The sequence below is a fragment of the Lissotriton vulgaris genome, chromosome 9, assembly GCF_964263255.1.
Source record: "Lissotriton vulgaris chromosome 9, aLisVul1.2, whole genome shotgun sequence".
Classification (NCBI taxonomy): Eukaryota; Metazoa; Chordata; class Amphibia; order Caudata; family Salamandridae; genus Lissotriton; species Lissotriton vulgaris.
Window position 1 is genome coordinate 546,284,131 of NC_141697.1, and position 12,501 is coordinate 546,296,631.

The 12,501-nt window shown below is 44.2% G+C and overlaps 1 protein-coding gene across 1 annotated transcript in view; it reads left to right on the forward strand.

Moving 5' to 3' along the window:
* POLA2 (DNA polymerase alpha 2, accessory subunit) overlaps positions 1-12,501 on the forward strand; it is a 288,530-nt gene that overhangs the window by 119,604 nt on the left and 156,425 nt on the right. Inside the window, exon 9 of the mRNA XM_086938034.1 lies at positions 10,820-10,882. Within this exon, the coding sequence (XP_086794160.1) occupies positions 10,820-10,882 (63 nt within the window). The remainder of the gene's footprint in view (positions 1-10,819; positions 10,883-12,501) is intronic.

Below are 12,501 nucleotides of genomic sequence, written 5' to 3' on the forward strand. Positions count from 1 at the left end.
ACCAATGTTTGGTAGAGGGAACACGTCAGCTACAACACACTTGTTTAGGGAACGAAGATCTACACAGAATCTGATCTTGTTATCCGGTTTCTGCGAGATCACTACGGGCGAAACCCAAGGAGATGCTTCGATGGGTTCAATGATACCCCCTTGGAGCATTTCCTCAAGGGTAGCCTTAACTTCATCTCGTAAAGCAAAGGGCACCCTCCTCACCTTGTGTTGCACAGGTGAACTGCCCTCCTTGAGAATTATGTGATGTGAGTAGCCAATAAGTTCACCCAACTGGTCCCTAAAAACATTTTTATATTTGGCCAATATATCTTCCACGGATGAGATCTCAACAATAGAAATAGGATTATCGGATCTAGGATCAACCACAATGTGCAGATCATATTGATGGTGACGGCCTAAGATTGCTGGTCCATCTGCCGATATATATATTTTACCATAAGCTGATCTGCATTTGAAGTCAATTTCAGCTTCAAAGAAACCTAGCATGTCAATTTTCTCACCCTGGTAGCCAGACGGGAAAATGTCGCACGTCTTCAGAGCTCTTTCGCCCCACACACTCTTCATCAATGAAGTGGGAATTCTGGTCCACTTGGAACCTGTATCAACCATGAGTGTAATAACTTTCCCATCAACAACAAAATCATCCTTAAAAGGATTACCCCTCTGGTTATCACACGCGCACACAGTGTCAGTCAGAACTAAAATTTTGTTAACATCACGTCTCAAATCGTCACATTCATTAATGACTGTAACTCTTGAATTATTCTTATTCCTACACATTTTAGCGAAGTGTCCCGTCTTACCACAACGTAGACACTCTTTGTTGTTTGCAAAACAAAATTTCCCATCCGAAGAATGAGAAAAACTACCACACCTAGAACACATCTTTTGATTATTCTTGCTAAAAGATGATTGTTGTACATTCTTTTTCTGAAGGACATAGCCTTTTTTTCTAACAATTGCAATGGCAGTAGCTTCATCGTCACTGTTTTCGCTAAAAGTACCCTTATGAGAGATTTCTGCCACTTTGGTCTCCAGACCACTTTTCTGTAGCTCCCTCATACACTTTTCATTTTCTTCCACGACTTTAGCTAGTTCTATTGCATCTTTCAATGTTGGGTTCTTCGCCGCCCACAAACGTTCTTGGACTTTTCTATTGTTGGCTTGAACAACTAGCTGGTCTCTAATCAATTCGTCCGCCATCAGTAGAGAGGTGTGGCTCACTGGTTAGAGGCGGCAGACCCGGAGGCTGAGAACGGCCCGGGACCAGGGTTCGATTCCCGACGCGGCAGGGTCGAGGACCAGGGTCAGCGGACTGATAATTCTCGCCTCGGTGCCCACTTTGGGCAGTGATCACACTCGGTAACTCTGGGCATTAAGCTTGCCTCATCTCTACAACGGCCCCCCACAGACGCCGGGGATGCCTGGCTTCACCTTGGAGATACCCAGCATGGGACCATCTCACAGGGAAAGCCAGGACGGGTTCCCCAGCGGTCATTCGCGCCAGGATACTCCGGTAGTAATTGAGCGCGCCACAAAACACCTTACATTTACATTTACATTTACATCTGGCCAAAGTTACATTTAATCGATAACTCACGCAGTCTTGCTACAAACTCATCAATGCTTTCTTCAGCCAATTGTTTATTTTTATAAAATTTGTATCTTTGAAGGATAAGATTTTCCTCTTTACCAAAACGGGTTTCTAATCTTGTTACTGCCTCTTTAAACTCATCCAAGTCAGCTTGTGACCCTGCAGGTAGTACTTGTGGTAAATATCTGAAAAGGCGCTGTCCCTCTTTACCCAAAGTGGTCATTAATAGTGCTTTTTTGCGTTTAGGTGAATAGTCCTCTCCATCTAGAGCTTCAATATAATTATAGAACATGACTATCCAGTCTTCCCGTGCTATAGGTGGATTGCCTGGCTCTGACAAAAATTGAGGAGGAAGAGCGACATTAATCGATTGAGCCATGTCCCTTAATGACTACAAACAGGGTAATGAGTAGACAAAACAAGTACACCAGACAGTAAACCAAAATGAGTTGAAAATAAGTGCTTACTCCTATTAATAGAGAAGATCCGTGGCGAAGAAACGATGCTTAACGCTCAATCACGAGCGTTTCCTTGGAGATTGTCAACAATGCAGGGAAATACCTACAAATGGCCGATTACGTCGTGCGTGTGATTGGTAACACGTCAGACGTTATGACCACAGCGAGAGTCTACGCGCAAGGAAAATGCGCTTCAGGAACGTTATACGCGTTGTTACGCGTTTCAGTGATGCTGCTCATGCGTTCCAGTGACACGACTCGTGTCGGGATTGGTGACGCTGCCGCTTGTGCGTTGTTGTGCGTTCCAGTGACGCTGCTTATGCGTTCCAGTGACGCTGCCGCCTGCGTTCAGAGACGCTAGTGCCTGCGTAGTTATGTGGTTGCGTGTTCGCGTTGCCAAGCAACTCACCGTGATTCTTGGTCGTCGATGGAGATGACGTCGATTACTGTTTCCAAAATCCCAAGAAGGAGAAAACATCAGCACAGTCTAATTTCTGATAAAATAGTCACCGCTGATACCAAAGACGATGTCAGTGTCCTCGCTGTGTCCCACACGGGGTTCTTCAGGGGTTGGAGATCTACCGCACTGTATAGTCTTCATGGGCTGCAGCAACAAACGAAGAAGCAGTGGTTGGACACATCGCCAGTCCAAGTTGCCAAATGTTGTAAAGGAAAGATGATTCCACGATCAGGTAAGTGAAGCAAAGGATTTAATGCAGCACAGATATTGGTAGGTCAGCCCCTCGTCCAACCAGAGCTCCAACTGCCAACAGGGCGAAGGAGAACTCCAGAACTAAGAACACAGAGAGAGAGATCTAGAGTGCTAGCCCAAGGAAGAAGCAAAGCACTGTACAACATTATGCCCTTGAGCTCAGTGTGATTCTTTTAGTGCTGCATGTTTCACTCCCATTTGCAAGAATCTGCAGTTAAATAAGAATAGACAACTTGATGTCAGGCTTAAACATCACCCAACAGTATTTGGGGATGAGCCTCAGGCAACCAGATCTTGCTAGAAGCCTAATAGCCAGATAAACTAAACCCACTGGTGGACATCCCGACCAGGACAACAGAATGAAACCACAAGTTGGAAATGGTCTACAAGGAATTGTGCTACACTTATTTGCAACAACTTTTTTTGCATTTTGCAGCCCCAAAGCAGCAATAGGAAAGTGTTTTATTTCTTTGAAACGATATATTAGCATAGACTTCCCCAGGTTTTTTTTTTTTTTTTTTTTTTTTACAGAGTTTTATATAGCACAAACTTGCCCGAATCTGGTATCAGAACACTTTACGTAGCACCAGTTGCATTACACGAGGACACATTCATTTTTGTAGGCACGGGGAGATTAAGTGATGTGCCCAGAATCACAGGATGTTCAGCGTCAGTGCCAAGACTCGAACCCAGTTCCCCAGATTCGAGGTCGACCGCCCAGGCCGTTAGGCCAACTCCTCTCCCCAGTTGCCGTTGAAAATTAGAGAATCGTGCTAGATGATGAAGGAACTGTGCAGGATACTTATGGCCCCTGTATAAGGGATGCCGTTGTGGTACACACATCTCCACAAACACTCTGGAGCCAAAGCTTCCAACTTTTGTGTTCACCCAACTATTCTGACCAAAAACAAAGGCAGGGTATGTGTTATATCCTGCTCTTCCTCTCTCTTAGTCCCTCCTTAGTGTTAGAGTCTTCTTGTCTATGTCATGTCTCTGTGATGTAATCCACGATTCTACCTGTTGCTATTCAAGGGATTTATCAGTTACCTGGAGGCTGAGCAGGAAGTTATCTGCTCCCGGTGGCGTTTCTTACCATATTACATTCCTATTTGAATGCTGTACCTGACTATCTAATCCCAAGAATAAATATACTACTTGAACATTACAACTAGGACCCATCATCTTTATTTTACTGAATGCAACAGTATGTCATCCCAATACAGATAAATTCCACCTGACTGCTTGGCTCCTGACCAGCTTGGGTATCTTCAATTTTAAATTACTGAGGAATGCAGAATATATTTTTGGTGACTGTAGCATTGCCCAACATTAAGATTCACAATCTGAAACAGAAAAAAATATTCTGCACTTGCTGAAAACTTGCCATTTTTTTGCATGTAGTAAAATCAGGTCTTAGATTTCCATGTGTCAGTGTGCATTTGGCAGCAGTTTCAACATATAGAAGGTGCCTGAATCAAGCGTCTTTGTTTTCTCATTGTTTCATTGAACAGTTATGAGAAGATAATTCAGACCTGTTCTGCTTCCAGCAAAAAAAATGAAACTAATGCTTTACTTGCTTATTTTAATTCCCTTCTTTGCATATGTTAATACAAATATTTATTTCCAGTTTTTCTTCTTCTGTCTTCCACTAGACCCTGTTTGGGCTCAAGGATGGGAGGGACATTATATATGCCTCTTCGTTTTAAATACAATTTTAGATTTCTGCTTCAGTATATCTAGGTACAATATGCAAGTTGAAACCCTAGAAAGGACTCTGGCCTTTTGTCTGGCTGGCTTAAGGTATAAGGTTCTGAAGATCTTTGCACAAGCCAAGACCTTTAAAGTCTTGGCTCCAAGAGTGGAATGAGCACTAAAATTGGAAGTATCCATCACGGTGGCTACCATTGTATTCTTCAAACAGCGAGCCATTGTGGAGTAACAGACTGGCTTGGAGACTTCTAAAATACAGTGCTAACTGGTGTGAAGAACAAAGAGAAGAAGTACGAGAAATCTACGGTTGGCGACAGTTGACAACACAAAGAGATGGAGAGGACTGGAAATAAGGATAGAGGATGAATCAGGAGTCCATCTTGGTGCAAGCTTAAATGTAAAATGTAGCACAATAAGGTGTAAGTGCAGCATAGAGCTCTGACGTCTCAGACCCTTCTACAAGAAAAAAAGGCACAAGGATATACGTTTAAAAGATAAATCTCAAAAGGAGAGTGAGGAATTTGGAAATTAGATGGAACAAATGAGAGAATAATGGAGACGTTGCATGTGGAAAAATATCTGAAGAGGAGATCTTTTAGGGCTGAAGCTCCTCATGAGATGGCAGATGAAATGGTCCCTACTTCGTTGAAGTGGGCAAGGTAAGCAGCAATAGTAGCGAGTGCTGTTAATAATTCTGTAAGAGAGGCCTTTAGAGAAGATAACTAAAAGAAAATTGGTCACTGTGGAAGCAGAGCAAGTAAGGGGATCCAGGTTCTGTTCCAGACACCAACAAAGCAAGGGTTTCCAGGTAGAGCTATAGGCATGCCCAGTTCCTGCAGCCCAGGATTAGTCAACCATATCTGCAGTGATTCCCGAAGGTTCCCACCATCTTCAGGATCTCCAGAAGTTCTCCCAATCCCGAAGATGCCCTTTTGATATAAGGTAGTGTGGGGGACCTTCTGGGTCTCATACAAGTGACTCTGTCGTCAGTTCCAAGATATTGGGAAACCAAACCTAAGAGGCCAGGGTGGGTAATTAGAACCACCCCACGAAGAGAGGACTGTGGAAAGAACAGCAAAGGGGGAAAGTATAATGGTGGGAAAGGGACCAGTCCTGAATAAAAGCATATTTTGACCAAGCTTCGGGGTCTGGGTGCAAATTCATGAAATTAGGATGTTGACAATTTAGCTGAGAATAAAAGAGGTCTAGGTCCAGAGGTCCCCAAAGGAGGATGAGACAATGGATGCTATTCGGGTTCAGCTTCCAGTCGTTGAAATCTCGAAGATGTCTGGAGAACCAGTCTGCAGTGGACTTGGAGAGGCCCATGAGATACTCTGTTAACAATTTTTTGTAAATCTTTTTATTCGTATAAAAAAACGAAAAACAATAAGAGCGTATCAAGTGCAATGCAGTCCAAAACATACAAGGAATCAAACAATTGAAAGGTCGCAATATCGGCAGCTGTTGAAGCAGGACACTGAGACTCTAACACACATTTGACGAATCCGGATTATAAAACTAGCTGAGTTAGTCTATATCAATGCGTGCTGCCCACAGGCCCCTCCACCCACAAAATCAGGATATCAATGATCATTGCGCCCCTCGATACTAAAATCGTAAACAGGATAAAGTACTTACACTTGTATGCAAAAATGGACAAATCAAAATAATAGAGCTCGCATTGGCACCTTAATACTGAAAACTGAGACAGGATATCCAGTAAATAAAGAAAGAAAATAAAATTTAAAAAACGCAACGCGCGCAACACCCCCACCCCCCACCCTGCACCCCTGTATGTAGCTTACACCTGACCCCAACTAGCAGTGTGCCTGTCGCCCCATCTAATCTACAAATACTAAAAGAAATAAGCGTAGGAGGGCCTTCGTACAGGCTCCCGGCCTCTTCTCCCCCCTCCACCCCCCACTCTCCCCCACCCCCCCGTTCTCAGCCTTGACCCGCTCGATCAGGTACATGAATGTTCTTCAAATGAACAGCAACCATCTTGAAAAATTCGAAAGAACAGTACCGAGCCGGAAATAGCTGGGCTTTCTCAGTCTCATTGTCACTGGGTCCCATCTGTGTCGATAAAAACCACGGATGTTGTTTAAAGTCCAGGTGCACTGAGTTCGGAAAGGCAGAAAGGGCCACCCTGTCGAGCCACTCCTGAGTCATCACATGAGTCATCAGATACATTGCCTGGTACGATTTTCCCTCAGTCGATAACAATATTGTGAGCACTGACACGACTGGGACCTCCAATACACGGGCATTAGCTAATTTGCAATCCAGGGTCTCTCGCATCACTCGTTTTATGGGGTTGCTGGCCGCCATCAGTCTGGGTGGTGTGGATGTTGTTACTTCCACAGTGTCATTGAATTGAACAAAAGCTATGTCACTATTTCCCAGTCCAAAAGCCACGGCGTCCAATTTGTGCTCCAAGGCTTGGGCTTTCCAATTCAGGGAGAGATGAAGACGCTCGATCGCCGCCATTATAGCCCCAAGCGTAGGTTCAACCCTGGTCAGCACTAGTTGGTCCCCCTCGATATGGAAATTCTGGTCCGGTCTCGGAGATCCCTTAGATAGGATATGTCGTCCCAGGTCACCCATTCGAATTTTCCCAGACCTCTCGGAGGATCGGGTCCGATTCACACGAAGGCCGATATTGAGCGCCATTTCGCGCGTTTCGTTCACGGTCTATCCTTGGTCCTTCGGGATAGACCCAGTAGAATCAGAAGAGAAGACACGCATTCCAGCCCCTCTGCATGCAAGGATATTGCGGAGCCGTCTTCAGGATATGCCCGAAACCATCGGGTCGCAGTTTAGACGGTACCAAGCCGTTTATATTCCGGGCTCCGACAACCAATTATTCAGCTCGCATTCGCAGTGCCATTGAGGTGTCCCACTTCGGCGCTAATCCATACGGATGTTTGATGTTGAAATCGGACAAAATTTACTTCCATTCTGGTGGACCGGCTCCTCCCGAACTCTTTTGGCCGATGTTGTTCAACTAGAAGCCGGCTGCATTCTTACTTGAGGCTCCGGCTTCAATGATGATGTAGGCCGCAAACTGCAAGGCGACGTTTCTCTGTTCTCGAAGCAGGTGGAACTTTCGTGGTCACTCGGTGTAGCATTATTTTGTTTCGTCTACCCGGGAGAGTTGCATAGGCACAGGATAACTGGCAGGATCTTGTAGCAGGATGAGAAGGTCTGCGGAGCTGGGAGCCTAAGCGGCCATCTTCTCTGTTAACAATTTAGATCTTTCTTGGGACTTCTGGGAACACTGCCTCTGTAATTTAGGGCCCGATGTAGGTAATCCCAGATTACCGATTCTTAAATACCGAATCATACCGATTCGGTATTTAAGAACTGGCAATCTGGATGTAGGTAATTTTACCCATTTAATTACCGAATCGGTATGATTCGGTAATTACCGAATCTGCATTTACCGATTCGGTAATTGCCATTCATTCCTATGGGCCTGGAGGCCCATAGGAATGACTGTCAATTACCGAATCAGTAAATACCGATTCGGTAATTGGGGGAAACATAGAAGGGTGGCAGGGTGGCACTTTGACACCCTGTTGCACCCCTCAATTGTGCATGGGTGCACATGTTGCAGACATACATGCCCTTGGGGAGACCTGGTCCCCCCAAGCTTACTGACATACTTCTTCACTCCAGACTGAGTGTTCATTTAAAGGAGGATGCAGCAGCGAAATTTCTGCTGTGCTAGACTCTAAATGGCAACGGTACCCGCAGGAGTTCTAAGGCATGTAATGTTATGTTATGTTAATTAAAATTTATAAAGCGCACATACGCCCGAGGGCTTCTTGGCGCTGGAAAGAGATAAAAAACATAACAAAGGGTGAATCAACGAAAGTCTCTATTTCAAGTATGCCTGTGTGAAGAGGTGAGTCTTAAATGCCTTTCTAAAGGCAAGAAGGTCCTTGCTCTGTCTGAGGGCTAGCGGCAGAGAGTTCCATAGGGTGGCTGCTAAAAAATGGAAACTGCTGCCTCCTTGTTGTTTTTTCTTAAAGCGTGGTACCTCAAGTAGGTCTTTGTGGGCTGATCGCAGACTGCGTGAAGGAACGTGTTCGGGTATTAGGGTATTAGGGTATTTCTACACCGCACAACTCATCGGATGAAAACGTAGAGCTAATGTCAGTACAAGCTTAAGGCAGTCCTCCAAGATTGATGTGGATCTTTTTTTCAGTTGCTGGCCATAACGCCCTCAACCCCCTATGGACATAATCAGACATTGGCACCACATATGGACCTGTCTGGTATCTGAGTTAGCCAAAAATTGGTTTGCTGCTTTAGGCCTATTTGATGGGCAACCACCAGTCGAGTTCCCAATGAGATTTGGTGTCTAACGAGATGTGGTCTGAACAAGAATGACCCTGATAAAGATTGAAAGTCTTCCAGCGTTGAAGAGGCTCATAATGTAGAGGAGGCAGGAATATGGCTTGACCAGAGGCAACTAAAAGACAGATGCTATAGGTTATTAGTCTTACGGCAAGCATGTGGGCTAAGAGAGTGTATTTTAGCGCCTTCTTCATAAGAGATATCTCTTTGTGCGCTCTGAAATTCCCCTTAATCCTTATGAATTCAGCGAGTACCTTTTAGCAAGGGGCTGCTTATTAGTTCATTCTGAGCCCTGCCATTTTGAAGATGAGGGGTTGGGTCAGTGTTTTTCTATTGTTCAAAGAGATGACGTTTCTATGCAGGACTTGACATTTGTCATTCCCTGATTGCTGATTCAGGGAGGCTGATGACTACCCAGCACAGACATCCTGCAATTCATGGTGCCCTTTTTTGCATACTCCTGCCTGCAACTAACCTCATTACTACTTACTGTTGAAGCCCTCACTTGGTACAAAGGCTCTGTGCACTACAGTCAGAAAATGACATTTGATAAGAAAACCAGCCCAGAAGGTTCCAGGACCATGGACAGTCGATCCACATGCCTATCAATTTACAGTACTCGCAAATTCCTAAACATTACCCTGGACTGAAATACGTCCTTTCATTTGCAGTGACGCTTCCTTTCTCCTATATTTCCACCTACTCACCATTGAGAATGTTACCAATGGACGAAATCTCTTCTTGTCATGTCATCTTGGCCATTAGTTTAGCAAAGCTGAAATCTGCCTCTTGTGTTTCCAGGGTCAGACGTAAGTGATCCTCTTATGTAAATGTAAATGTAGGTGTATTTATATATATATCCTGGCGCTTGCTTAGGGAACCCGTCCTGGTATTCCCCTGTGAGAGGCCCCGGCAGGGTGTCCACAGGGTGAAAGCCAGGCATCCCGCCGCGAGAGGCCGTTGTGGAGATTAAGCAAGCTATTGCCCAGAGTTGCAGAGTGAGACCCCGTGAGTCGAGTAGACACCGGAGCGAGAATTGTCGAGGCCGTGGAATTTTGAGCCCGAGACCCGAGATACTCAATACTTTGTTTATTTTTTGCCTATGGATAACCAAGTTTCTATCAAACGGTTCCTAGCTGCAGCTGCTTTCAGTTTGACTCGGTGATGCCTTCAAAAGAAAGTGTTCCGGATTAGGAACTTTTTTGTCCACTGGTACTTCTTCTGATTCTGTAATAGTGTCCTCAGAAGGGAGACACTCATTTCCTTCTCCTTCAGTGCCACAACCAGACCTTAAGAGCAAATGTCTTATTTCTGGGGTTACATAGTCTGTGAAATAAAAGCGATATTGATGGAGGCAGCCAGCTCGTTGGTCCTCCTCGGGTGTTATCACAGGGTACTCTGGGAATTGATGCATATGTTTGAAGAGAATTTGTCTGTGGGCAACTAGATCCTGAGGGCAACAGCTATTGCAGGTTTATGACACTTGGTGAACATCTCTTGCAGGCCAGGAAGTGCAAATGGCATAACTTTCACCAAGTCAGTGAAGGCTGCTTCTGTGTGGTTCCCCACGTGGGTACTCAAACTGTAAGATCGGTGTGTAAGTCGAGCTCTTTAACATCATTGCATTGCTGGGGGAAAGGATTAAAAAGGCCAAAGTAAACTACAAATGGAAAACCACAATGGCCTGTGTTTTGACACCATCTTCGTAACCGTTTGATGCCCTAAATAGGAGTGTTTCACTCGTGCTTCTGTCCTTGTGTCTACACTAAACATATAGCAGATGTGTTAGGAAACTGATTCCAACTAGTGAATAGTTTGGTCTTAAACCTGTGTCTTAGAGATCGTAGACTTTGAATCTGTGCCACTTTAAAAATTCTGCTAACGAGTGTTACACATGGCGTAAAAATAATTAGTCCTGGTATCCCTTTCTGTGAATTTGAAAAATAACAATTGTTTGCTTGTTTCTAGGTGGTAGTGATGGAGGGTACCAACAGCACAGGTCGGAAACTGGTGGCCTCCAAATTATATGAGGTAAGAAACAGAAAATGCGGCTGCACGAGATCTTCTCTAGCGGTCTGAAAGTGCATACCCTTAAATCTTACCCTAATCATATAATTTACTCTATTCCCTTCCTCCAGTCTCAACTCTTGACCTAACCATATTTAACATGTTCATGATTATATATTTGCAACATAGCTGTTATGTACACAACTTTGTTACCGCTACATTTTAATTGGAATCTGATTAAACTGTTGATATTGTCAGGATTTCCTTGAGCTTCTTTGCCTTTTCCAGATTCCAGCTTGATGTACAGTAATCAGCCCTAGATTTGCCTATTTTAAAATCTTTATTGGTTTTGCATGCTGATGATACACAGAAGATGAGAATGTAAGCCAACACGCTGAAGTTAGTCAATACAATGGGGGGGAGAGGTATTCTCAGCCTTCAGTCTTGTGACCGCTTTACCCGCAAGCTAATCTGGAGGCCCTACTTGTGTAAACCTCTGCAAGAGAGGTAGAAGCCTTACTAACAAACAAGTCAGTCCAGATGCTGCGGATGAACCCAGTGTTTGGCATTCCTTTCGAAGCCTCCAGCTAATAACCAAAAACTCGATTCTTTCCACTTTTCTTCCATTAACAAGGGTTCTATGGAAGTAAAATACACACTTCATTGCATGACACATAAGAAAATAACCTAACCATGACAAATGGTGGTCAGGATTTCACAGGACAGACAATAGCCTAGGTTTATTCCGAAGGCCCCATACAATTTTCCACCTGTGAGAGTAATTAATCCTCTTAACTTGAACCAGCTGGTTCTGGAGGGGAGCACTGCTAGAAAGGTGAGGTCTAGAGAACGTTTGAAGCAGATTTACTTCTGCTACTTTATTCTGATAAACCTTGGCCCATTCATTCCTACTCGAGGCATAAAAACAGCGAGCAAATGAGAGAGAAGGCAACATTGGCCATAGGCCTTCAGCAACACGGATTGGGTATTAGCAGTACACCTATAAGATACATATTTCTATGTAGCCAATTATGGGGAAAAGCACAGGGCAATCTAGATACCCGTGCGACCTACAAGTAGAGAATTTCTAGATGACCTGCAGTCTGCACTACCTGTGTTTCCTGTATTTGTACAACCTAATAGAAGAATCATAAGATCAATTTTTGAAACATTCTCTGAAATTGACCTTGTGTCCCATATAAATGCCAACACCCCACCTTGATAGAGAATCCAATACTCGGTTGCCTGCTTAGGCACAAGGATCAACAATCCTTGTTATTCAAAGTACATGCTCTTTTATGTACATCAGAAATGCCTTTAGCTCCACACCACTGCAATTATCGAATCTCTTCTGCACTCAGCGGTGACCTGCATATTCAGTGCTTCCTTCCTTTAGCTACCCAAGATATTTCTTCTGCAATACCTAGACCAGTGATGGGGAACAGAAAGAGATGGCCTGGTAAAGCCAGGGACAGTGAGAGGCATAAAACTGAGATATTGAAATTCGCATTTGTGAATATGAATGGAGATTACGTGAGGGTGAAGATACTTTTTGTCCTAGTTATCCACCAAGGATATCTTCCTTAAATTCATGAATTACCCCCAGCCCCACCTCTAAACTCGGGGGAATGGATATGAAAATT